We start from the raw sequence: 26863 nt of genomic DNA, 5'->3' as shown, positions 1-26863 counted from the left end.
TTGAGCTAGATCAGAGCCCGAGAAATTCCCGACCGAAATCCGGCCTTTTCCTTCGTTGGGTCTGACGACCCGTGAGTTTAAATGGGTTAAACCCGATCCGCAGTCAAAACCCGACCTAAATATTTGGGTTATGAAACCCGATCAGTAACTCGGCTCAATCTACTAAATCAAGCCCAACCCGACAGCTGGATCCAAACTGGATCCAACCTAGGCCCAACCCAACAACCCAAGCCCAGACCTAAATCTGACCTGGATCCCATCCCAATTCCATGGTCCTCGCATGGGTCGGTCTATGGGTGCACGTCATGGCCAGTGCGTGGGTACACACACCTCCACTGACTTCCATGACGGCGCTAGCGACATTTCCAGTGAACTTTTCGACGACCCATATCGGCACGTGACGACGCGTGCGGTGACGCATGGTCTTCTGAGTTGTCACGTTGCGGCAGCTAATGAGGGAACCCGAGGTCCCTCCTTAAGTTTTTCGACGTGCCAAATCCGAATTCGTTTTCTGTTTTCCAAAATTTGATTGTTTTAGTAGAGTTTTACTTAATGGCCTCTATATGTGTTTATGTGCATCGGTGGGAAGTGACTTTATATTCGCTAGCTTGAGCGGCTTTTGGGCAACAAAATATATGTGAGTGGACCCCTTCTAAACTTGCATGTTTTTATAAAATATTAGGCTTGCATGCATTTCATATTTCATGAATTGATTATGTTTTATAATATGTTTTACAGATTTCCATAATTATGGTTTACGAAATATTTAGGATTTACCGAGTTTACGTTTTACAAAAGGTTATGAATTATTGGATTTTCGTATATGAATTCTATGGATATATGAATATGGTTTATCATGGTTATGATGAGCCTTAGAGCTTTTGAGCTCCGGATTTGATATGAGATTTTGAGATATGTTTTTTGTGCTTATCTAGCGGGTTATCATACAGCACATCCACACAACATGGGTATGTAGACGTCTATGGCCATAGGACACATATGAGGATATTTATGTATATACCTCTTCTCCGACGTAACCCGGAGTCGTACAGCTTCACCTTCTGGTGATAGACCATGGTTTCTTCATTGACGTAACCCAGTGTCGTACAGCTTCACCTTCGGGTGATGGACAAGTACTGTCTTCAGGCGAATGAAGAGTGAGATATTTATGTCATACCCCTACCTTCACTAGCCTGAGGCTAGTGTGTGATGTTATATGTATATGTTTCTTCTCCGGCATAACCCCGAGTCATACAGCTTCACCTTTGGGTGATGGACCATGGTTTCTTCACTGGCGTAACCCAATGTCGTACAGCTTCACCTTTGGTGATGGTTATGCCTTCGAGCCACTATGATACCCCTAGTGAGTACAACATTATCGAGATTTACGAATCTGCCTTCGGCGGCGATAGCACCATTTTAGAGCATGGCTTTACATTATACATGTTTTACGAATATTTTCATGGCATGTAAAGTTTTCGGAAAACTACTATGTGGTACTATATATGTGTTTTCAAAACAGGGGGTTAGTATGTTTATAAAGAAAATGGTTTTCTTATTATAGCACTATTATTATAAACTTTAGTCCACTCACCTTTTCTGTTTTGCGCCCCCTCAGGAGTTAAAATCGAGGTACACAATCCCGGCGTGAGGACATTTTCGCATAGGGATCTTCAGGTCTTCTCAATGTATGACTCATTCCCTTGTTCATACCTTTTATTATAATTCTTTCGTATTATTCTTAATTAGTTGTATGCTCTGAACATGATTCTGCATTTGTATATATCTTTCTAATTGCATATTTTAATTTGCATGCATGTTTCAAATGGATTCGTCATCCTCGGGTGTCGGCCAGCACATGTCTATCCTAGTATTTAGAGATATCAGGATCGGGAGGTGTCAAATTTAATTCATTGTAGTTGCACCTTTTTTGGGACAAAATAATTCATTGCTAAAGTTCGTCATTTTTTTCGCCAAAAGCTGTTTTCTCGCTGTAGGATTAACAACAGTTGAAATTTTTTTATAGTTTCCACGAGGAAAAAGAAATTTCCTTGCAAAAATGGCATGTTCAATGAGGAAAGGGCATTGCGAGGCAATTATTCTTTCCTCGCCATAAAACAAGTTAAGGGGTAGATGTTCCCTAGTCCGTAAAACAGCTTAGCTCTACAAATGCCCCCATTAGGTGCGAGCGTTAAGGGCAATGACCAACAGAACACTCTCTGCAGTGATGTTGACATGAAAGAGAGAAAGAGAGCTGAGAGAGAGTGGAATTGAGTGGGAAGAGTGTGGTTGGAGGGCGAATGGTGGTTGCGAATAGTGGCAGAGTGGAATTGGGGAAAACGAGAAAATAGGTTTCGAAAGCTAAGGGGAAAACTGGGTGCAGCTTTGTGTGGGATTTGAGATGTGGGGAATATTGGAGACTGGGAGTCTGAATCCTGTTATGGTTACCTCTTTAACTTTTACTCGCTACAAGCCTAAAACTAGGAAAGAGAGATTTCCTCGCTAAGAGTCCATCGACACCGAGAAAACACATTTTCTGGCAAAATATTTTATATTCTTGCTATAGTAAGGGACAAGTTTAGTGATCACAATCGGCTTTGTTTTTGCGATGAATGGATAATATCCTCACCAAAAGTGCTTTATGGGCGACTTTGTTTCAGTGAGCCGAGCTAGATTTAATTAACAAAAAGTTCTTTCATAAAGAAAAAGAAAATGGTTGGCCTAAAATACTAAGCGTGCGGGACCTAAAACTTTGACACCAAACGAAATTGTATTTATTATGGGACCGTTTCAGTTCTCTAAAATTTGAAAACTAAAGAAGTTAACTGACTTTTTGGTTTTTAGTTTTCAAAACTTGAAAACTGATGTAATGACAAAATGATTTTTTAGTTTCAAGTTTTCATAAAATGTAAAAATTGAAAACGAAATTGTTATTAAACAGTCCCTACACTTATTTTTAAGGCCATCAATCTTTTAAGCAGAAATAAAATCACATTCACTACAAAATTTCGCCAAATTCCACCTCATTTTAAAATCCATCATATGAGAATAGTATTATTTCAAATCCAATTATTTCTAGTTATAAGATTAACGTAGCCATTCCCTAATTAAGTACAATAGATGTCTCTATAAGGGATTAAGGAAAAACAAAATATAAAAAAGTAAAAAGATATTTTTCTCAACAATGGCTAGCCTAATACAAAATTCAGGAGTCTGACACATAAACATTGTACTCAACAATGGCATCTCCTGTAGCAGCATCAAACCAAACCGTATGGGCCAAGGCATAACCTCGAGCAAACCTCAACTGTCCCGTGCCTCCAACAACCGGCATCTCTCTCACATTGTTCATGACCGGATTCCTCCCGAGAATGCTAATGCTACTCCCCTTATACTTGCCTTCCACAAAAACACAATTCATGACCATAAGGAATGCAAATTCATCTGCTTGTTGTGAAGCCACTGAGTAAAATCCTTGTGCTCTTCCGATGAGCTTGGAGGCGCGGTCTTGCTCTTCAGTCAGTGCATTATCAATCATCATAGTGCTTCCAAAGCCGCCAGCAATACCATTTGGCGGCTCAATAATTCTAACAGAGGTAGGGTTTTTGCCACCAAGGATGTCGTGGAAGAAAAAGTGGAGGTGGGTTAAGTTTTCTGTTTTCCCGCCGGATCTAACGAATTGCTTAATTAGAACTCCATCAATGGAATAGAGAGAGGTTGCATAGAGGATGAAGATAGAGTAGTAGAGAAACGAAGCCATACTAGTCTCTCTAGTGTGTAGTGTGTGTGTGTGTGTGAAATATAGACTTCTGGTAAGATTTGTGGTCACTATAATAGAGGAGGAAGAGGGCAAGTTTTAGAAGTTGGTAACACATTAATCAAGTGTGTCCTGTTTACCGAAATTCTATGATGATCCAGAGTATCTTATATTTCAGACTTTTTAACTGTTAGATGTTAGTTTTTGAGTTTTTAACTAATGATAACGGTTAAAATCCCTGAGTAACTGATACTTTGAAATACCATAAAAATTCCCATCTTGCTTAATTAAAGGATGGTTGGTCTGGTTGGTGTACTTTCAAGCAACCACTGCTTTTTGTTGGGTCTACAAGCCTATAAGAGTGTTTGGCTTTTAATTGCTTTACCACATCATGGAAAGTTTGAATCCCTTTGAAGCAAAGAAAGATTGAAATCCAGTGATGGGTAACCAAATGTCAAACATTACATGAAACTTTAAAGTTTTGTTCTAGGAATCGACAGGCATGAGTTTGGTGTTCTGTTATAAGGTTATGTGAGACTTAAGTTAATGCACTTATATGATGATGACAACGAAAACAATGATAACAACAATTGGCTTTCTATTTGGGCCTGATTTTACATTAAGTACTGAGATGGACATTTAGGGTTGGTTTATTATTCAGTTGAAATTTTGTTTACATCGAAGTGCTCTCTCGGAAGAATGAGGATTCTCAGAATTTTTTTAATCGTGTATATTCATCGTACATCATGTGCTAAAAAATCATTTTAAATTTATTATTTAAAATTGAACACAAATAATACCTGACAAAAACTGGTCGCACGATTTACAATCAACGGATACGATTAAAGGTTCCTCTGGATCCTCACAAAGAGCATTCGAAGAGGATCCTCATTCCTCTTGGACAACCTTTAAGTTTATTTTAAAGTAAAATGACTCTTATAATCGTATGTAAAGTTTGATGAGAGAATGGACCTTACATAAGTTTGGGTTTTCTCCATATTGTTAATTGGTTTTATAGCGAAATCACAACTTTTCATGGTATATCGTGCGAAGCCCTACAACCACACATATACTCCACGGGTTACCAAATTTGTATTATTGTAAAGGATTTATTAGATTTTTTTAAGGGAGTTTTAACGAAAAGCCCACGGTACTGTTCACTTTAACGAAAAACCATATTTTTACACTAAAAAGTCAATCCTACTACTATTCATTTTACCCTTTATTTTGTCCTTATTATTAAAATTCAAAGTTTTCAAACCCTTTTAATTAGTTTTTTTTTTAATTAAAATATTAATTAACTGTACAGCCTTTTTGGACACCCACTAGGATTTTGATACAAAAGAATGGACAAGGATCCTCTCCGGATCCTCTTTGTGGGGATTCAAGGGATCAATCAATTGTGTCTGTTCATTGTATATCGTACGGTTAGAAATTATTTTAAATTTAAAATTAAAATTAAATATAAATAGTATCTAACGAAAACTAAAATTAAATATAAATAGTATCTAACGAAAACTAACCACACGATATATAATGAACGAACATGATTGTTTGATCCCCGGATCCCACAAAGATGATCCGGAGAGGATCCTATTCCCAAAAGAATGTGATCATCAAGTACTATATCTCACACCTTCACTTACTTTTTTCTCTCTCCAACATCAACATACATACTTCTATCCTAAAAATCAGATACTTGTTTTCCAAATATGGATACGCGTGTTCATCAAGTCAAATTCATATTTGTTGATCATGATATGTATTCGACGAGTATCCGAGAATATCCTACGAGTATCATATCCGATGAAGTATTGCATACATAATACGTGACCAAATTGTATTCGTGCTTCATAGTGTGTCACAGACTGACAGATTTGAGCCCACTTTGCACTCAAATTCAAGTACCTATTCGCCGTTGAGATTCATATAATGTAGAATAGTACTTGTATCAAAAACAAAAAACCTGTCACAAAGTATGATAATTGATAAGACTAGACAAATGGTTAAGGAGTGGAAATCTAAAAAAAAGTCTTTTTACTACACGAAGGGAAGGGGGTTCATGAAAGTTTGATGCAGTGTGCTGAAGAGTAAAGCCCTAACTACCAAGGATCTTCTTACTGCTTTTATAGGAACTGGATAGAAATTGTCGAGTATTTTACTTCTTGAAAAAATGGTCTCCAACACATGTTTAGGCATGTAGGATATGAATAGAGTATGATAACCTAAGACTGTGATCTATTGACAATGCCCTTGAAAAGCGGTCCTCATGCAAGTTCTGTTCTGATATTTGATGGAATTGAGGACGGAAACTAACCGATCCGATGTGGTGGTAAATGCACAAAAGTGGACGAGTCTAGACTCCATTTGTGTAAAATTTCCGGTGCATGTGTAAGTAGTTTGCACCAGTAATCCGTCACTAACTGAAGGATCATTAGGGCGTTACATCACAAGGAAATACAATGTAATATTACTGGAGATTTGTCAAAATGTCTGATGATTCGAAATAGACAAGAAACATTTGTTAAAACAAACATATGCTACAAATCAATGTAAAGAATCCAAAAACATGAAAAGGAACAAGAAAGCCGAAACTTTTCCTATATCATAGCTTGAAAGTATTGCCATTGCTTATATTTATCCTTCCCTTCAATTTCTTTTGCTGTTGTACCACAAAAATTGAAGCTTTGCTGTTGAAATCTGACGAAACAAGCAGGTCCCCAATGATCCCCAATTCCGGGAATTCAGTCCATTCTGAGAGACCTAATGTCTGAGGGGATTGTAAGCCATTCCTTCTCCCAACTATGATAAGCTCATACTCATTCATCATAGACCGAAGTATTCCTGTTGTTCGAACTGAATCATTTGATGTCTTTTCTATGTATGTAATATTCTCGTTTCCAACATTATGCTTAAAATCCTTCAACAGCTCATTATCAAGAATCGTATCCCAATCAGGCATTGTGTGATCATCCTCGGCATCTAATCGTACTACTGTTAGGCTGAAGCTCCTGGGATCTTTGCTGACCCGTTTTGCAAATGTCAAGGCCTCCCTATCGTCCCTACCCCCTAAGAAGATCATGGCAATGCGAAACAACACTGAAGGACGTCTCAAATAGCCACGGTGAACAATAATTCCTATTGAACACGGAGCCCTATCAAGGACACTACAATTTAGTGCCCTTGTATTATTGTCCTCAGACTCTATGCTTCCATCGAAGGAGAATTTTCGATGAAATGGGAGTAGTATAATGGATGTAAGTTTGTCAAGCCCAAGTGTGCATATATCCTCATGCATTGTGTTGGGTGGAGAGATGGCTGTAAATATGTTCACGAACACAGCACCTTGATTGTTCAGTTGATACTGGTCGAAGGGGATGATGACATTTTCACTATAGGCAATGTCACATGTAACCTTTTCATGAATATGGTGGTCAATAAAGAGAGGGGCGGATCTACCAACTAGCTCAATAAGGTGAAGGGCATTCACAAAAATTGGACTCCCTCCTGTTGGGCATGAAACATCAAGAAGGTTGATGATAGGAGCGACATCAGAGTGTGAGTAAATGCATGCAAGTATTCGGAGCTCAGAATTCGGTTTCAAATCCATGATGTTCCTTTTCTGGTAGCCTGCGTATTTCCTTGAAGGATCATACAAGTAATTCACCATGCTTGGCACAAGTATTGCTACAGTCAGAACACTAACGATCAGCACGGCAAATGTTTGGTCATCAATGGTCTGCAATATACGAGGCCGGAAAAAACCAAGCAAAAAAATCAGTTAAATGCATTTTTTATTGCATATCGAGGGTTAGGGTTTAGATAGAACGATATAAAAGTTAAATGATTGGAGTGCTTAAGTGAATACCTTGAAGTCATGGAATAAGGAATAGGAGGCCAACTCAACGATGCCCTTGGCACTCATAATGAAACCAATTGCAAGAGCATCATTGAAGGGCATCTTGCAAATCAAAGCTGGCACAAAACACGCCATTACTTTGGACACAAAAGTTACTACCAGAAGGATTATGTCCAGCATTAACAATTTACCATCATATGTTACGAATGAAAAATCAGCCTTCATTGAACATATAGTTACAAAGAGTGGCACCAAAACTCCGCTGGCGACACAATCCAGCATTTTCACTAGAGCTGAGCCTAATGGTGGTCCGGCTGGAACAGCTAATCCCAAAATAAATGCACCGAAAAGTGCGGTTTGGTCAAACGCATGAGAAAGAAAGGCAGAAAGCATTAGCAGTACAAAGATGGTGTAAAGGTACACATCCTTAACAGGTTTGCCTGCAGGTGTATGTCTCACAATCCAAAAGAAGGCAGGACGAATAATGAACACAACCGTGAGAAGAAAGCCAATTAGTGATGCAATATCAGTGAAGATTTTGTATTTTGGTTGGCCAGTTCCCATGAAAACTCTGAAAAAAGTAGCAGTACTTGTTATAATCACATTGAGCATGTCGCCGATTAGGGCAGTAGACAATCCCAACCGACCTAGTTCTGAATTTAGGAGTTTGAGGTCCTCAAGAAGGCTAGAAACGACAGCAAATGAAGTCAAAGAATGTGTGCCTGCTACAAAAAAAACCTTCTCCAGGTCTTGTTCTCTGCGGGTAAAATATACACAAGCCGCTGCAATTGAAAAGCCGAATGATAAGGGCACTACGAGTGACAACACACCAATCGCTAAAGCTTTGTTTCCTGTTCTCTTTATCAATCCCACATCCATTTTCACACCTATTAGAAACATAAACAGACAGTAACCAAACACAGATGCCGTGCCAATTACATCTTGACTGATGAGTGGAAACAAGGACTCTTTGAATGTTCCCAACTTGTTTTTGATTGAAGGTCCAAGCAGCATGCCAGTCTAGAATTTATTCCATCAAATTGTCATTTAGAAAACCAAAAATAAAACAACGAAAAAGCTTTCTGATTTCTAATGAAATTGCATGTAACTACTTTGTGATGAATTACTTTACATCCATAAAATTTAAAAATTAAAAAAAATAAAATAAAATAATCATTTCATATTTCATCACCATGCGATCATTATTTTAAAAAATAATAATTAAGAGATTAAAAGTATAGTAGAGAAAGCACATACCACAATTTGTGAGATGAACCTGGGGAGCCTATAATGTTTGAACAGAAGGTGATGAGTGGCTTGAGTGATGATGAAAATCACAACCATCTGAAACTCCAAAAGAGGCACTAATTGATCAGTACGTGCTCGTGCTGGCGCGGAAGTTTTTGAGAGATCGTCCTCCCAGACGACATGAAAGTTCATGTTTGGTGGTAAGTTGAAGCAAACATTGAAGAACGTTCCATTGATATTCTGCAGCACAATGGCATCATCTTCCTCCAAACTTGAAATATTTTTGGACATCTCCTAGAATAATTAAGTTTTTGCAGAAATAGATATCTATATATCTAAATGCGCTACTTGATTTTTTTTTTTTTCCTTCAAGGGAAGGAAACCAAATGCTGTACGAGGACAATGCAGGAATGTAAGGTGGGATCGAGATAAAGGTTTTTTCACAGTTTTAACTGCATTTGAGATGACAGTGAGATTAAGTCCTGCACGCGCTCTTTTGACCACCTAATTTAATTACTACTTACCGCGTTGATTACTGACACTCATGTAACCACATTAACCATTGGATGATTCTCAGGTCGTTGCAACGTAAAACTATTGTTCTATATTATGATTTTAGAAGTGTGATTGAACTTAAGATATTGTAATATGAATAACAAGTTAATTACAACTCAATGATGCTGCGTTGGACCTTGGAATATCAATGCCATATCTAGATTCACAATTTTTTTAAACAATGAATTCCTAATAAATTACGAAAGAACGAGAGGTCGGAACAAAAAAAAAAAAAAAAAAAAGGGAATTAAGTATAACTTGTTGTAACATTATTAGCACATTTGTGATTGTGTAAATTATGGGTAGATTGAGTTTAGGTTTTCCGATTATTCTAGAGATTCTTGCCTATTATCCTTTATATTTACTTAGAGAACAAATTACTATTTCCTCATGATTTACTATTAATAAAGACATTGGCATAGGGAAAATCACAATGTGTAAACATTCTAACATTCTACAATTTCTCTATGCTTAATCATTCAGCACTTTGTCTCTCCGTACCCTCTCTCTCATTTAGAAAATCTCTCCTAGAAAATTGGCCACAACATGTTATCAACACGCTCATTTGGTGCGCTAAGGAATCTGAAGGGGATTTTCTACTATAACCATTGCCAATTATAATTATGCAATTTAGGTTCTTCTAAAATATAGTCTTATAATTGTCGATATTTTTTCAGTCTTGATTGCATGAACCTTCACCATGATCCATGAACTCAAATTTTTCGCATTCCAAATTATAGATTCTGCATAAATTGTGATCGCATTATTTTTCAAAATATATTATCTAAACTACCGATCAATAGAACCCTCTTTGTCAATCAAAAAAGGGTGTAAAAACTATTTAGTCTTCTATCACATAAAAAATGATGGGCAATAATGTAATTTCACAAATCTAAATTTTACTGTTTTTTATTGAACTCTCACTTAAGTGATGTTAAGATATATTTAATATTAAAAAAACAAAAAACAAAAATCTCCCACTTTCACCCACGTTTTCTCTCTCTCACTCTCCCCTTCCCATTTTTTCAGAAAAAAAAAGTATTTTTACATACAACGTGTGTAGGCAAATGCTAGGTATGTATTACGTGAATTGATTATGGTGAAGAATCAAAAGAAACAAAAATTAAGGTTTGAATAAACCCCATGCGAGCAGCGGCTTCGAGCCGCACCACCGAGCCACGCCTGCGCCATACTTGCAGTCTATGCAAGCTGAGCTGTGAGCCGCGAGCCACACTGCTCCAAACGCAAAAACTAGAAGAAAAAGAAAACGACGCCGTTTTGGAGTCGTCCTTGTCCCTCCGACAGACCACCACGGGTCTCGCCTACAGTCGAGGCCAGCCATCGTGGTTCACCAAGTTTTGGTGAGAAACCATCGTCTCCGAAAAACTGCAATCATCCCGGAAGACTTTGTTAACGTAGAAAGATCAAGAACTATAGCTAGGGTTTCAAGAACTAGAGAGAGATTGAAGACGAGAGAAGGTTGAAGAGAGAGAAAGAGATTTCAGATATATTGTTTTCTTATTATCCAAGCTATTACATTGGTGTATGTATATACTGGAAATAACAACTCTAACTAACTAACTAAAGAATACAATCTTATAACACTTGGCATGATCCTAACCATTCTTTATATTCTTACATTCCCCCGCAAACTCATGGTGAGGAAGACCAAGCATGAGGTTGAAGCAATGAGATCGAAATAGAGGAGTACTGAGACCCTTGGTGAGAATGTCAGCAAACTGTTCGCGGGATGACACAAACTGAACAAGAAGCTGTTTCTGAGCAACCTGTTCTCGCACAAAGTGCACGTCAATCTCGATATGCTTTGTCCATTGATGTTGAACAGGGTTGAACGATAAGGCAATAGTAGAGAGATTATCACAGAATAGGACAGGAGCAGGAGTAGGGCTAATGTGCATAAACTTCAGCAATTGCTGAATCCAGTCAAGTTCAGCAGATGTGGTCGACATAGCTCGATACTCAGCCTCGGTAGAGGAGCGAGAGACTGTAGTTTGTTTCTTAGAAGACCACGAGATGGGATTGCTGCCTAGAAACACAACTATGCCAGTAGTGGAACGTTGATCATTTGGGTCTCCTGCCCAATCTGCATCACTGAACGCCTTCAATGATAACTCACCCCGAGTATAAGAAATACCAACAGATAACATACCCTTGAGATACCTCAAGATACGTTTAACAGCTGTGAACGGAGACACCATGGAAGACTGCATAAATTGACGTACCCTTGAGAATCCCTAAAAAATAATGAAGCTCGCCCAAGTCTTTGATATCAAACTCAGTGGTCAAGGATTGAATAACCTGGTTAATAACAATAGAGGAACTCCCAGAGACAATGATGTCATCGACATATAGTAAAAGAATAACAACATCACGGCCAACAGTCTTGACAAATAGGGAAGAGTCAGAATATGTAGACTGAAATCCGAGATAGGGAAGAAAACTTGTGAAACGTTCATTCCAGGCGCGAGGAACCTGTTTCAAACCATACAGGGACTTATGCAGTTTACACACAAAATCAGGTCGAGAAGGATCCTCAAAACCTGGGGGTTGAGCCATATAGACTTCTTCATTCAAGACCCCATGAAGAAATGCATTCTTGACATCCAACTGTCGAAGAAACCAATTGAAATGAGCTGCCAAGGCAAGAACTAAGCGCACAGTGGTAGGCTTAACCACTGGACTAAAGGTCTCCCCATAATCCAAACCAGGCTCTTGACTAAACCCCTTAGCAACCAGGCGAGCCTTATGTCGAGCAATTGAGCCATCGGAATTCTTCTTAAGTTTGAACGCCCATTTACACCCAACTAGGTTCTTATGGGGGGGGTAGAGGAACTAAGCTCCAAGTCTGTTGAGACGCCAATGCAGCAAGCTCTTCTCTCATAGCACTCAACCAAACTGGAACTTTTAAAGCAGATTTATGAGTGGCAGGTTCCACTTGAGTGAGATCAAGGAGACTAGAATCAGGAACCGTGCTGAGAAACACCTTCTTTTGGATTATACCATTTTTACTCCGAGTTTGCATAGGATGCAAGTTAAGTGGGGCAATAGGTAAGACCACTTGAAGATGCTCAGTTCTAAAATCAGGATCCACATGGAGTGTAAGGGAGGAGCTTGTAGGGACAGTAATGGACTGAGGTGAATCATGATCAGATGAGGGCAGTGGAATAGGACCAGGAAGAGATGATAGAGATCCAGTAGACTGTGAGAGGGATGGCGAGGAAATAAGAACATCAGTTGATGTCGAGGAAGACTGAGGTGGGGATGGTGAGGTTGGAACCAGATGCTGAACGAGTAAATTATCCAAAGTAGGAACATAAGATGGAGGGGAGGGTGGAGACACATGGGATTGGACACCCTTTGGTGCAGAAGTCATGGCCAAGAAAGGATAAGGAAATCGGGACTCATCAAAAACAACATGTCGCGATATGTATACTCTATCCTTTAATACATCAAGGCAAATGAAGCCTTTGTACTTTGATGCATAACCAAGAAATACACACTCAGTAGTTTTAGGTTGTAACTTAGTGTGATTATAAGGTCGCAACAATGGAAAACACGAACACCCAAACACTCGAAGATGTGTTAAGAGGGGAGGGACTCCAAATAATCGTTCAAAAGGTGAACAGTTTTTCAAGGTTGGGGTAGGCATACGATTGATAAGATATACAGCTGCTTGACAGGCAAAAGACCAGAAAGTAGAGGGTAAGTTTGCAGACTGTAATAAGGTGATAATGGTTTCGACAATGTGTCTATGTTTCCTTTCAGCCAATCCATTTTGTTCTGGGGTATGGGGACAAGATATATGATGTAAAATGCCTGTGCTATTAAGAAAACGTCTAAGTTTACCACTGGTATACTCTCCACCACCATCAGATTATAAAGTTTTGATACACACAGAAAATTGAGTTTGCACAAATGAATGAAAGGCAACAAAGATGTCAAAGAAATCAGATTTATTAACAAGAGGAAACAACCAACAGTATCGAGTACACTCATCAATGAGAGTCACATAATATCGATAACCATCACTAGAAGGACATGGAGAAGGACCCCAAAGGTCACTATGCACAACCTCAAAAGGAATTACAGATGTATGAGTACTAAACTGAAACGGGAGTTTCATCAATTTTCCCTTTAAACAGCCATGACATAGCAAATGGATATCATCCTTAGTACACGAAATGGAGGACTTATGTAACATAAGATCGACAATGGTATTAGAAGGATGTCCTAACCTACTATGCCAGAGATTAGAACCAACAGGCTGGCCAAGAAATGCAGAAGCTTGAGAAGTGCTGTGAGGACGGAGGGAGAGATGAGGGGCTAGGGAAGAAAGAGGGTAAAGTCCATTACTGCATTGCCCTTTGTATAAGATCCTCCCTGTGACTTTGGCCTGTATCCAGAAAGAATAAGCATCAAAGATTAACCAACAATTGTTATCGAGACAGATCTTGTGAACGGATAACAAGTTGTTGGAAAGTCTAGGAACATAGAGAACTGAATTAAGTTTAAGAGGTTGCACATGAGTTCGAATAACAGAACTACCAATATGAGTAATTTGCAAACCTTCACCATTAGCTGTTTGCACTGTTTCATTGGTAGGATAAGGAGATGCCAAAGTCAGGTTACTAAGATCAGCCGTCATATGATTTGTAGCACCCGAGTCAGTGATCCAGACTGGTGGTTGGGAACCTGGAGATGCTTGGGAGCTAGAGGTGTGCAGGGCTTACATATGAGATGGAGTAAGGAATGCTGGTGCAGAAGGAACATATGCACGAGCATGTGATTGAGAATGATGAGGACCACCATAGTTAGGCCCTTTGTCATTGAAAAAACAATACCAAGTGGAATGATTAGCTTTACCACAAATATGACAGCCCTGTCGATCTATTTGTTTTGAAGTACAAAATGGAGCAGTGAGACCAAAGGTATTGCACAACTGACAAGGAACTTGTGGAGAGATAGGCTGACCAAAAAACGATGGTGGATGAGGACCAAGCACTCCAGAGGAACCATGAGTCGAATTAGAAACATTATTGAAAAACTGTGGGTGCAAATTAGGATTAGGATACCGATAGCTGTGATTAAACTTCCCTTTACCCTTCCTGTTGTTATTAGCTGATCTATACCCGCCTGGAGGACCAGAATAACCACCATGAGAACCAAGATTATGTGAAGAAAACCCAAGATTAGGGCTTGCAGACGGAGACAAGCCTGTAGAAGGTTTAAGGCTAGAATGATCAGCAATCATGGCTGTCATGAATTGAGAGTTCACAGTACCATCCACAATCAGTTCCTCAGCAAGCAGTTGCACACGAAATTCTTGGAGAAAGATGACATGCTCACGTCCCCTTATCACACTTCGAAAAATATTGTACTCGGATGGTAGCCTATTAAGAGCGAGGATAACAATATCCTCATCATCAAAGGTGACTCCAGCAGCAGACAAATAATCCCGAGCCTCCTTGATACGTTGCATGTATTGAGACACCGAGTCAGAACCCTTTCGAATAGTCTGAAGATTAGACTTAAGCTAAAAAATACTAGTCCGTGAAACCGCTGAAAACTGTTCTTTCAACCGATTCCACAAAACACAAGCACTAGTGCTACCAATCTCACAAGAAATTGCAACCGGTGATAAAGTAGTAGTGATCAGCTGCATTAGAGCACGATCATGCATTTTCCAAACAATGTAAGCTTCATCCTCAGATGGAGGAGAAGAAGTTGCAGAGCTTTCAGACGTATCAGCACAAGTCACATATCGAGGTGGACAGACATGCGATCCATCAACAAACCCCATGATACCGTGACCCTCAAGCAACAATTGCATTTGAAAATGCCAATTCAAGTAATTAGACTCGTCAAGCTTAACATTCACAGACGTAGAGATTGTAGAAATCAGACTAGTAATCGGAGATTGTAGAATTTGTAACTGCGACGCAGTCACCATGTTTGCAGAAGAAAGATGAACAACAAGATAGAGGAAATAGCACAAACACCTTGCGTGCACAATCGGAGAAACACAGAAAGGAGAAGATGAAGAAATCCAGAAACCCTCGGAATTACAGAAAAAGAAAATACCAGAAGTCTGCCAAGAAGACAGCAAGATTCACAGAGAGAGAAGATGAGCGGAAGCAGCCAGAAGATCGGAGGAAGCAGCGTGAGCAGCAAGAGCGAATGATACCATGTTAACGTAGAAAGATCAAGAACTATAGCTAGGGTTTCAAGAACTAGAGAGAGATTGAAGACGAAAGAAGGTTGAAGAGAGAGAAAGAGATTTCAGATATATTGTTTTCTTATTATCCAAGCTATTACATTGGTGTATGTATATACTGGAAATAACAACTCTAACTAACTAACTAAAGAATACAATCTTATAACACTTGGCATGATCCTAACCATTCTTTATATGCTTACAGACTTTTGGTTGATTCATGTTAAAATCTAGTTGAGTTGGAAATCCCAAGGTTTTTTGGATTTTGGACATTGAGCAGAACACGGTCGCCATAACGAGGCGGCACTGGTTTTCTCCGGCGAGATTCCCACCCAGCCTCGTTGGGGTGTTCCTGGACCCAACCCACAGAGCCACTGGGCGTACCTGCAGCAGCCTACCCCAACAGATGTGCCAGTCCATGCCTGCTGACCCCTGTCAGCTTGGCCCGCGTGTGACAAACAAATCCACCCAGTTTTCTGGTGGGCAAAGGCGTGCCTCCAAAAAGAGATTTACAAAGAAGAGCAGACCTTCACAGTAAAGGACAGCAGGTAAGAAACGGGCAAAAGCCCGTGCTTTGACATTATAACTACTGTAAGTCTGTAAGGACGAGCAGACCTCCAAAAAGAGAAGTATATCTATACAACAAGCCTGAGATGTTTTGTAACAATTGTAAAAAACACAGAGAAGCGGCGTCACTACAGTTGAGGAACCATTTCAAACAACACCTGATGCCTCTGCCTTACAGCCTCTGATACCTAGGTTTAATCCTTAACTCCAAGCTGTAAGTAAGGTATTCCGGAAAATGTTGATGAAGGCTGACTATCTGCGGCATCTTCTCAATCACTCGTGCAAACCCTTCAGGATCCATCTTAAGCTTCAAACTAAACAAGTACTGCTGTGAAGACATTTTAGCTTTCAAGGGCAGCCTAAGAATTTGGGGGTACTGAGCAACAACCGAAGCAAGCGCTTCTCTCCTGATCCCGACACTAACTAAACAATCAACATTTGGTTTAACAGTCTCCTCTAGGTCATAACCGAGTAAATACGTCCGCTTCTCCAACATCCTAGCCAATATCTTTTTCGGCAAACCTAACGATACCAAATAATCAACAAATGGCTTAATGACAGTTCCAACTCTTATTCCCAAAATGAAAGGATACTGCTTGACCATCGGTCCTATATCCCTAGGACTAACACCAATACTAACAAGATACGCAACCGAAGTACTCATTGTCCCCTCAAGCTTGTATCCAAGAAGCTCAGGATACTTCTGCAACACATAACCAATGTCCTGCTTTTCGACATCAAGCCCACGAAGGAACTTAACGACCGGCACAAGCTCAACCACCACACCAGCATTCAATACTTGCGATTAACTTTTAACAAACTCACCAAGTTTCGGCCTCGGAATCCCAATTTTCTCCAAGTAAGCCAACATAGGTATCATATTTTTCCTAACACTACATCCGAGCATCAACGGGTACTCGTTAATGTCGTCGATGAACAATCTGAGCTAAGAAACTCAACTCTCTCCCTCATGACATCAACAGCAGAGGGCAGCTCTAAGTTCTCCAATTCATCAGGAACTATGCCTAAACTCTTCAAATAGTCAGAGATTGTCCCTAGAGACAAGCTTCTCTTTCCGGCCTTGGACAACACCCCAAGTGATCGAGGGCATTTCGTATTCAGGAAACTTGGAGGACTTGTTAAAAAAGAAGAATTCTGCAAAACCCTTAAAGGGTTTTAGGCATGAGGCGGTTGGGGACATGGGTTTTGGTGGGATTGGATTGGGGGTGAGTTTGGAGTGAGAATTTGGGGGGAAGATTTTGGGGATTTTGGGGATGGAATTTCTTGCTCTGAGCAGTGAGCTAACCATTTCAAGGAGGGACATAAATTAAACTTTTTCTGGTTGCTCCAATGAGAAGAAATTTGAAGAGAAAATGTAAGTTTTTTAAATCTCAGCTCATGATCTCACACTACTACAAAATTATCTATAACTGGCGGTTTAAAAACCGACAAAAAACGTATATTACTGACAGATTTTAAGCAAAATACGATAGAAAATGAATGCAGTGGCGGATATAATAAGCGACAAAATTGTCAGCGTCAGGAAATGAATTTTCCGACAGAAAATACTCTAAAACCAACAGAAATTGTGTCGGATATAACCGACAGAGAATAAATTAATAAAGAATAAATAATAGCATTTTCTGTCGGATAAAACCGACAGAAAATATACAAAACCGCCACATCATCCGCCACCTAAAGCTAATATTGTAGTAGTGTCACACCCCACATACACATTCACGCCAAAGATAAGGTCTTTGCTACAACAAAACACATCGGAAGCGGTACTACTAACTACGACTACTAGTACCTTAAAACCTTCGATATCCTCGTAGGGATTCAACATCAACGCCTCAAGCATGGGAGATTTTTCAGTATGATCGGTATACGGAGTGGTACACCACGTGTCACTATACAAATGGTGGAATATATGCACTAAAAAGTTAATAACTTAAAAAATGAAATTTCCCACCACTTCTTTAAAACATATGGCGTACCGCTTGTGTTCCCGTCACAATTAAAAATTTCTCAGGTATTTATGACATTTACAATATAGAGGCGGTCCATGTGTTACATTTACAAGATAAAGGTGGTCCATGTGTTACAATGGAGTCGTGGATTGTCTGAGACTAAACTAGTTAAACAATACTGAAGTGTTTAATACAATACTGGACTTAAAAAAAAAAAAAAACAAAAAACAAAATTTTCTTTGCTTTTTAAAATTCACTTTTCTTTTACACAACCAAAATTAAAAATAATTTCTGATGAATTCAATAGTAATTTATGACTAGCTCATTATATGTGACACGCCCCGACCCCGATATTCCCCAAATACCAGGATAGGCACGTGCTGGCCGACACCCGAAGGTGACGAAAGCCATTTATTGAGTGCAAATGCTGAAAACAAGGGATAAATAAGGCTTATAAATATAAAAGAATAATGAATATGCAAATAAGGACCGTGTTCAGAGCACACCACTAATCTAGAACACTAAAAGAAAATAATATAAAATTGAATGAAACCAAGGAGTGGGTCCTACACCGAGAGGACTCGAAGATGCCGATGCGGAAGTGCCTGGACGTCGGGATTGTATGCCTCGATTCTAAGTCCTGAAGGGGGGCGCAAAACAAACATGAGTGGACCAAGTTGATATATATATAATAAAACAGTTATCAACGTACTAACCCCCAAGTTTTATGAAAACACATATATATAATGATAAACATAGGTTTTCCGAAACCTAGCATGTCGTGCAATGTCTCAAATCATCATTCTCATAAACAATAATAATCACTAGTGAATGTCCAATATAACACTTCAGGCCCCATGCCGGCTCCCCGTCTCTGAGCACACAGTCAGAGGAAAATGCACTTCAGGCCCCTTGCCGGCTCCCCGTCTCTGAGCAGACAGTCAGAGGAAAAACACACTTCAGGCCCTATGCCAACACCAAACCGTCGCCCGGGACGGACCGGATCTATCCCTACGTCCCGTAGCGGAAAGGACCACTAGGTAAGTACAAAACCAGTGAACATACATATATTGAAAATCAACTTCATAGTATAAAGTCATCCATCATCTATACTATAAAGAGGTGTTCTAAACATGTTCTAAATATCATATCGTCATCCATCAGATATGCTATAAGAACATGGGTTATAGGAAAAATAGTAATAATTCAAACTAGCCTCAGTAAGCATGTTATCTCGTAAAACGTTCATAAAACATAATCGTAAAGTCATGCTTTTCTGTGTATGCAATTCTACCATTAAAACATGCATTTTTAGAAGGGGTCCACTCACAGTACTTCGCCGTCGAAAAGCCACGCCACTAGCGAAGACGGAAACGCCACAATTAAACGCCCCTAAGCACATAAAAGGTACATTTAGTCAAACTCTACTCAAACGATTGAATTTGGGAAAACGGACATCGGAAACGGGTTCAGAACGTCGAAATTAGCCTAGGAGGGGTCCCGCACGAAAACCCAAAAAGTCAACGGTCAAAGTCAACGTTGACCGTTGACCGGTCAAAGTCAAAGTCAACGCTGACCGTTGACCCAGTCAACGGTCAACGGGTCACGGTCACGGGTCACGGGTCAGGGTCACGGGTCAATGGGTTTGGGCTTGGATCCGGATTGGGTTAAAGGGTTTGGACTTGGGTTGGATCCGGGTTTGGGCCTAAAGGGTTTGGGTTAGGGCAAAAACAGAAATGGGTTTAGGTTTTAGGTGGATTGGGTTCGGGCTTAAACCTCACGGCCCAAAGGCTCATAACATAAAGGGTGATGGGTTTTGGGCTAACAGGCCCTAAGGGGGTTTGGGCTGCAACCAAGGCCCTAAGGCCTTTTGGGTTTTTAAAAGAAACAAAACTAAAAACAAAAACAGAAAGGGTTAGGGTTTTGGGCCAAAAACCAATTCAGGCCTAAGGCCCGTGGGTGTGGGAGATGGCCCGAAGGCCTGGGTGCCCGGAGAAGGACGCCGGAATTCGGCCGGAGAATTCCCAAGCTCCGTCGGAGCTCAAAACTCAACCAAAACATGTCATTCAATATACCAAATTGAAGCCCCGAAGGTAAGGAATCGAAATATACCCTTGGTTCCCGTCATCGTGGTCGGAGTTGGCCGGAAAACAGCCTGGAAGCCACGGGTATCCGCCGGAAACTGGGTAAGATTCAAATGAGTATAACTTCTTCAATACTCAATAAAATTTAGGTGAAACAAAAAGGAAAGTTGTAGTACTCAGCGAGACGAAGAGACTGATACCTCGCACGTCGGCCAACTCGCCGTGGTTTGGCCGGAAATTGCCTCGAAAGGTGCGGTGCTCGCCGGAAAATTAGGAAATGTCTCCGAGGTGATTTTCTTCGTGGTTTGACGTCCAAAGCACAACCACGGGGTTAGAAAAGAGTTATAGGTGTGGGCATGGGTGTGTGTGTGTGTGTGTTCTTGTCGGAGGAAGAAGCACCGAGAGGAGGAGAAAGGAGAGAGAGCACGGGAAGAAAGAGAGAAGAGAGAAGAGAAGACTTTTCAGAAAAAGAAGAAAAGAAAGGGAAAGGGAAAGGGAACGGGGAACAAAAACAGGGGGTGGGCCCCTTGGGCTCACCAAATAAGGTTCAAAAACAATTTTAAAAAGAAAGGTATCCCCCAAACTTGGTGAAAATACAAAAATACCTATTTTCCTACGTAAATCCCGGGACGGGTTATTACAATATGATTTAGACCAAACCTTCTCTACTTAGGCATCATTTGGTCCATCGACGATGAGCTATGGTCCACCGATAATGACTAGCTCATTATCAGAGATTGCAAAAAGTAACTTTAATCAAGGAGGTCTACTGATAATTGAAGAACCAGAGCAAACGAAAATCCAGATCTACAAACCGACGATGAGCAACAGCCACCCACAAAGGTGGTCCACCGTCAATCAAAGTACCACTCACGTCGAAGAAACATGAGGTCGTATTGGGTAATTGGAGGTGGCTACAGTCGCTGGAGATGATGGTTCGAAAGATGGAATGTGTCACAACATGATAACTTATGCCAACATGATACAAGGCACATACAACGCAACTTCAAATGCTCAAAGAGTGAAGGAAGGTTTCCAACTAGCACTTGACTTATCTTCTCCAATACTTAAGTACCGCGCTCTTATTCCGTTAACAAGAATCTACTGCCATTAAACTTGTCAACTTGCAGAGAGTCCGTGATACAGACCATAAATTAAACAAAAACTCCGCAAAAAAGCTCCATAATTCTATCCATCCTCCGCAACCAAGATAGCACGCTCACAAGAGTTTCTAATCCATACCATACTAATGACAGTTGTTTCACAAAATATTCCACTTTCTCTCCAATGCTATACATATACTTCTCAGGCACACCCCAGCGCTCAGTGGATATCCAGAAACTGCAACATCACATACACATTTATTAACAGATAATATCAGAAACCAAATCAAAATTATTTCTTAGTCCATGAGGAGGAACCACCAGACTCCAAGACTACTATTTACAGTCTTGCAGAACAATAATATTAATAAAAAAAACTTCAAAGAATGGAATCTCGTACCGCAACTTCTCACTCAAAGCAAAGAATATTACCAAGGGAGAGCCATCGGGTCCATAACCACCCATGTGGCTAATCCATTCAAGTTATAACACGAGACTGAAATATGTATTTGGCTTTGTTTTAGGTCGTTCCCAAAAATCTCAGTTAAAATTTTTGGCATTGGTTTTTAATTTTTTTAGTTAATGCCTATTAAGACCTTTTTTAATCTAGTGTAAGTTTGCCTTCAGATCTTCTGTACCCAAATAGCCCATACCCCTTGTACCACCTCGAGTTTGTTTACACCTGTACATTTTCAGGCTTATTGATTAGCTTCGCTGCTTGGAAAGCTGATGGGCAGTAGTGATAATCTGTTGTCCAGCGAGTAGAATAGGGCCAAATCACAGTATAACCGAATTCCAAACGATGAACAAGAGAACGATACAGATAAAACAGCAATAAAACCGAAGCTGGAACAAAGACATCTGAGTTCTAGAGCAAGAAATCCAAGGAAAACTCTGAAAGAAGAAATTATATAACTGGCAAAAGCAAACTGAATAGAAGAGCCTAATAATAGTCTATTCGTACTAGAGTACAGCATCCTAGAAACCCTAATCCTTGTTTATCAAGATATTCCAATCCGACCAGACTTACCCAATTACTCCCTGAGCATTCCCAATGGACTCCCTAAATGAGCTAAAAATTTAGAAAACCTTGCAAAAAATCAACTCCAATGATGCTTCCTATCTAACTCCTAAAATTGGTTTTAACTATTATTTCAATGAAATACTTTTTACTTAGTGGCTAAAAATAATTATGACTCCCTAAACTAGAGAGCATGGTAGGTGTGGAAATATGCGGAAGTAATATCGAGAACTTCTCAAGTAACTTTTTCTGTTTTAGCTAAAGTTTAACTTGATAATACAGAGCATGATTCGATGACCTAGACTACTTAATAAATCTCAATCCTATTAGGACCACATGACATATAAAACAACAAAAATCCTTAACCAGCCAGAGGACCCAATTAGCTTTGGAACCATCAAGTTCGCTCCACTGGGTTGGATAAATACTTGTTCGCGAGATTAGTATTTCTTAACGTTAGCATCCATGAATCAGTCCGCGATATTCATTTTAGTAGTATCATCACTTTCATGAAAACATGCCGGGTAGCTTAGAACAATAACATTTTTTTGGGAATAGTAAAAGTAAATAAAAAAAAAAAGTTACCTGATATGAAATCATCTACATACTCGCTATCAATTTTCCCATGAGCCATGGCACCAACCTGAACATCAGGTTAGTTAATGAACTAACGAACAAAACCACCAGATAGCACATGTGTAATGCGAACAGATGATAGGAAAGTATAATGCTCATACCACAAAAACAAGGTTGGCATTATTGCTGACAGCATTTACATACTCTCGTAACAGAACTTCCTTTTGCGAACTGACGGAAAGGCCTGAAGTGACAGCGCGTTTGGTGTTAAGGAAAGCGTTTTAATGGAAACAGAACCGTGCATATTATCGGAGGCTTACCTATTTTGACGGAGTTGGAAGGTAAATGCTGAGATAAAGGGTTCTGAACCACACGCAAGAGTGTATCACGTCGACCCTTGGCTTTAATGCGGAGCTTTTGCAATAATTGTGCTGCAAACCATAGATTAGGACAGGTTTTGGGAAGTTAAAAGATGAATTTTGAAAAGAAAACAACGACATGGATGAAAAATGGCTAGGAATAAATAATGTTTGAGTCTGTTATCAAAGAATGACTAACACATCATAGCACAAAACTTGTCCAATGATTCTGGTATACGAGCATGTGGTTCGACTTTGATGAGAACCCCTTGGTCAGTTTTAACATACACCGGCTGCAGTCTGCCGGCCATGCAAAGTCGGGTATCCATAATTTGAAGGAGGGCCTGAACATACAAAAGAATTTGCAAAAATAAAAAGAACTTCTGAGACAAAAGTAAAGTGAGTTTTGCCACTGGAGAGCAATGATATGCAATTTCTGATGATATTTGAAGGAAATGCAATGAGTCCAATCAATCATTCTCAATCTTAAAAAGAGTCGCCAGGCACCTCACCTCGTGAACAATGTCAGGTCTGTATTTATAAGGATCCATATTCTTTTTCCGAAGGAAGTCCCCGTGTATTTCTGGATTTAAAATCTGGTACTTCTGAAAAAAGGAAATATAAATACAAGGTAAAAGAACAGTAACGAACAAAGTAGCACAGAAGCAGAAACATAAAGGATGCAGGTAGAATTATTAATGAAGGGTTACCTTGCCGACATAAGCAGGCACCAAGGAGGCCTTTTCGAGAACAAAAGTAACTCCAGGGTTCATATTCTGGCTGGAAGGAGCTAGAGGAATGCCGGGAAGTTGGAGCATAGAATCTTCATTAATATCCTGTTCAATAATTCCTTTGACTTCCAAGATGTCCTTGGAAGAATTAAGCCTTGAGCATCGCTCTAAGGCCTTTCTCTTCGTTCCCCTCTTTTCGATCCTCCTGGAATACCATTGAAGAATTCATGCTAATGTAATTACCAAAAGAATGGAAGGCAATCCATTTCCTTTCACCAATGTGTGCATTACCAAGAAATTAAAACAAAATATGGCACACAAGTTAAACCTCTAAGACATTACAGAAGCATGCGTTTCGTTAGGAATTGCCCATTTTACATCAACACTAAGAAATAATAAATAATTGCTAGTCCGAGTCCCAAAAGTTAAACCAAACGTGAGAGTAAAAAGCTTAGTACCTTCCATTAGAGGACTTGTTCGAATACGAAGCTTTGTGGGTCTTCATGGCATGCAAAACTTGTTCAGTCTTCAGTTTGGTCCACAAATTGGGGCTTCTGAGAGTTTGTATACCGGAACAAATTGGGGGCTTGGAAAGTAGAGGCCTTTTGCTTTTGAACCAAGGTGAAGGTTTCGTCCGTTGAGGGAGTCCGAGACTCGAGAGAAGAATCGAGTTATAATTGTCTGAGGAGTGAGGACTGTGGTTAAATAAAAAATAAAAAAAATCGAAACGAGAGGAGGAGGCCAACTGGGGCTAGGGTTTCCGAATTCTCTTCCTAATTTTTTTCGAATGAGGATCCTCATAAAATCTTCAATCGTATTCGTTTATTGTATATCGTGCGATCTGAATCATTGTACATTATTTTATTTAAAATTAAATATAAATAGTATCTAACAAAAACTGACCACAAGATAAACGAATATGATTGAAAAATCTCTAAATTCCTCACAAAGAAGATCCAGAGAGAATCCTCATTCATTTTTTTCTTCTTCTTCTTTCTATATTTTATTTATCTTTTATTTGTTTTCTCTTTTCATTTTTTCCAACACATAATTGTACGGTGCCTCCTGACCAAAAAAATTATAAATAGAATAGTTAAAGGATATTGCTGTTCACACAACTATTTTTACATTGCTCACATTCTTTTGAATTTTCAACTTTTTGATTGAATAAATTAAAAAAAAAGAACAAAATAGAGTTTGTATGGGAGATAAAAAAAATGGTGTGTATTATAACGTCCTTAAATAAATTTATTGTATGAGTATGTTTATAAAGAGTGAGACAGAAAGGGTTGATTACTTGATATGTGTTTTCTCCTCTGTGGGGTTTAAGAATCCTACAAGGATTATGATAAGTACATGGATTGGTCTAAGAGATCTTATTTAATCATACTTTTTAGTGTAACAAGCGTCACAATCGTATTTACAGTGTTAATAAATAATGTAATATTGTGAAATTTCAGTTTCCTGATATTGGAGCTATCCGCGCCCACAGCTTATCGTGTCAGTATGTATAACCGCGCCCACAGGTATTGTGGTGCTTTAGAAAAAGAAAAAAAAAAGAAAAAAAAAAAAAAACAGACTAAAAATTCTAAAACATTAAATGTGTTTGATAAAACCGAAAAAAAAAAAAAGTGCTTTAAAAAAAAAAAAAAAACCTATTGTCAATGAAAGTAGAAAAACACAAAAGAGCAGAAGCAGATCTATCGTGCTTCTAAAAAAATGCTTTTTTTTTTTTATAAATAAAATATATTAATGAGAAAAAAAGAATATAAGCAGCAAAGAGTAGCTGAAAATACAAACACTCAACAAAGAGCTACAGCTAAAAGAAAAAAAAAACAGCAAAGTTAACAACACTGTATCAAAGCAGCAAAAAAAGCACTAACTATTCATAATTATATTTCATTCCCGTAAAGTAGAGTCTAGCAGCGGAATGGGCGATTTTCAAAGAACTCAATCGAAGTCTAATGTTAGACTTAATTGAGTTGAGAACCACCACAGTGGGTTGACATGAGTTCTTGAATCTACGATTGTTCCGCTCCCTTTAAACATAATACACAGTAGCAACAAGACTTAACTTCAAAATTATCGATGATAGAGATTTTCTCTTGCAACGGCTAGTAGCCCACATGACAAAAATAGGCCAAGGGAGCCTTAGCCAAGGGACATTGCACTTGAATAGCATTGAAGACCAAATACCATCGGTAAAAAAACACTCAAAGAAGAGGTGGCAATGGCACTCCGTAGCAATAGAGCAGAGTACACAAGTGACAAGAATCGACAGAGCAAAACTCAAGATTCTATCCATAGTAGAAACTAGAAAGCTTGCATTTAATAGCCAACCAAAGAATGAAGCTCATCTAGGGAATATTTTGATTATACCAAACAAGCTTAGACCAACCTACTGTAGGCTTGGATTGCCGAAACTTATCCTAAGCAGAAGCAGCAGAGTAGATGCCAGACGATGAAGGAGTCCATCGAATCATATCACCCAAGCTAGGATTTGGCACAATATTAGACATAGACATTTGAATTTCCAACAACTCATGAGAAGAATTATTAGGCCAACACCAATTAGAACCATTCCAACTATTGCAAACCGAAGCAGTTTTTTAAAGCATAGTAATCAATGCTCATTTAATTAAATTTTCAAAGCAGTTTTTTAAAGCATAGTAATCAATGCTCATTTAATTAAATTTTTAAATGACAATTATACCCCCCCCCCCCCCCCCCCCCCCCCCCCCCCCACAAAAACATACTTTACAAAATTACAATCTTTGTCCTTACATTATTGTCTTTGA

General features: G+C 39.2%; 4 protein-coding genes, 1 long non-coding RNA gene and 1 pseudogene across 5 annotated transcripts; all 6 read right to left on the bottom strand.

Moving 5' to 3' along the window:
* Nucleotides 1-3040: 3040 nt before the first annotated feature.
* LOC137746566 (dirigent protein 22-like) lies at nt 3041-3760 on the bottom strand. Its single transcript, XM_068486584.1, has one exon. The coding sequence runs from the start codon at nt 3758-3760 to the stop codon at nt 3206-3208; it is 555 nt and encodes a 184-aa protein (XP_068342685.1). The 3' UTR covers nt 3041-3205.
* A 2602-nt stretch (nt 3761-6362) lies between these two features.
* LOC137748071 (cation/H(+) antiporter 3-like) lies at nt 6363-9155 on the bottom strand. The gene is made up of 3 exons (XM_068488166.1): nt 8934-9155; nt 7626-8636; nt 6363-7496 (listed from the first exon to the last, which is right to left on the bottom strand). Exons 1-3 carry the CDS (start codon nt 9153-9155, stop codon nt 6363-6365), a joined length of 2367 nt encoding a protein of 788 aa, XP_068344267.1.
* Nucleotides 9156-11035: 1880 nt separating this feature from the next.
* LOC137748070 (uncharacterized) lies at nt 11036-15390 on the bottom strand. The gene is made up of 9 exons (XM_068488165.1): nt 14998-15390; nt 14513-14955; nt 13978-14149; nt 13702-13833; nt 13092-13256; nt 12298-12723; nt 11913-12215; nt 11739-11822; nt 11036-11644 (listed from the first exon to the last, which is right to left on the bottom strand). The coding sequence occupies exons 1-9, from the start codon at nt 15388-15390 to the stop codon at nt 11036-11038; spliced, it is 2727 nt and encodes a 908-aa protein (XP_068344266.1).
* Nucleotides 15391-16240: 850 nt separating this feature from the next.
* Nucleotides 16241-17530, bottom strand: LOC137748069 (transcription termination factor MTERF4, chloroplastic-like; annotated as a pseudogene).
* A 1093-nt stretch (nt 17531-18623) lies between these two features.
* LOC137746433 (uncharacterized) lies at nt 18624-20677 on the bottom strand. The gene is made up of 4 exons (XR_011069846.1): nt 20476-20677; nt 20304-20373; nt 19522-19583; nt 18624-18831 (listed from the first exon to the last, which is right to left on the bottom strand). It is a non-coding gene; the product is annotated as an uncharacterized lncRNA (long non-coding RNA).
* A 336-nt stretch (nt 20678-21013) lies between these two features.
* LOC137746422 (uncharacterized) lies at nt 21014-24729 on the bottom strand. The gene is made up of 8 exons (XM_068486442.1): nt 24524-24729; nt 24045-24270; nt 23847-23939; nt 23534-23678; nt 23296-23406; nt 23137-23219; nt 22985-23042; nt 21014-21616 (listed from the first exon to the last, which is right to left on the bottom strand). The coding sequence occupies exons 1-8, from the start codon at nt 24568-24570 to the stop codon at nt 21537-21539; spliced, it is 843 nt and encodes a 280-aa protein (XP_068342543.1). The 5' UTR covers nt 24571-24729; the 3' UTR covers nt 21014-21536.
* Between the last annotated feature and the right edge of the window lie 2134 nt (nt 24730-26863).

This window comes from Pyrus communis, chromosome 10 (assembly GCF_963583255.1).
Source record: "Pyrus communis chromosome 10, drPyrComm1.1, whole genome shotgun sequence".
Classification (NCBI taxonomy): domain Eukaryota; kingdom Viridiplantae; phylum Streptophyta; class Magnoliopsida; order Rosales; family Rosaceae; genus Pyrus; species Pyrus communis.
Note: the sequence above shows the minus strand (reverse complement) of the source record. Positions and strands in the feature narration are given on the sequence as shown.

What these genes read in the sequence shown, in the direction of transcription:
- LOC137746566 (XM_068486584.1), bottom strand. Translation starts at nt 3,760, where the DNA reads ATGGCTTCGTTTCTCTACTACTCTATCTTCATCCTCTATGCAACCTCT.
- LOC137748071 (XM_068488166.1), bottom strand. Translation starts at nt 9,155, where the DNA reads ATGTCCAAAAATATTTCAAGTTTGGAGGAAGATGATGCCATTGTGCTG. An exon ending in TGATTTTCATCATCACTCAA is followed by an intron (nt 8,637 to 8,933) that starts GCCACTCATCAC and finishes AATAAATTCTAG; the next exon opens with ACTGGCATGCTGCTTGGACC. An exon ending in CCTTATTCCATGACTTCAAG is followed by an intron (nt 7,497 to 7,625) that starts GTATTCACTTAA and finishes CGTATATTGCAG; the next exon opens with ACCATTGATGACCAAACATT.
- LOC137748070 (XM_068488165.1), bottom strand. Translation starts at nt 15,390, where the DNA reads ATGGTGACTGCGTCGCAGTTACAAATTCTACAATCTCCGATTACTAGT. An exon ending in TGAAAGAACAGTTTTCAGCG is followed by an intron (nt 14,956 to 14,997) that starts GTTTCACGGACT and finishes TCTAATCTTCAG; the next exon opens with ACTATTCGAAAGGGTTCTGA. An exon ending in CCCTGTATGGTTTGAAACAG is followed by an intron (nt 11,823 to 11,912) that starts GTTCCTCGCGCC and finishes CTATTTGTCAAG; the next exon opens with ACTGTTGGCCGTGATGTTGT.
- LOC137746422 (XM_068486442.1), bottom strand. Translation starts at nt 24,570, where the DNA reads ATGAAGACCCACAAAGCTTCGTATTCGAACAAGTCCTCTAATGGAAG. An exon ending in TGCCTGCTTATGTCGGCAAG is followed by an intron (nt 23,940 to 24,044) that starts GTAACCCTTCAT and finishes TCCTTTTTTCAG; the next exon opens with AAGTACCAGATTTTAAATCC. An exon ending in ATGCCAACCTTGTTTTTGTG is followed by an intron (nt 23,043 to 23,136) that starts GTATGAGCATTA and finishes CCTGATGTTCAG; the next exon opens with GTTGGTGCCATGGCTCATGG.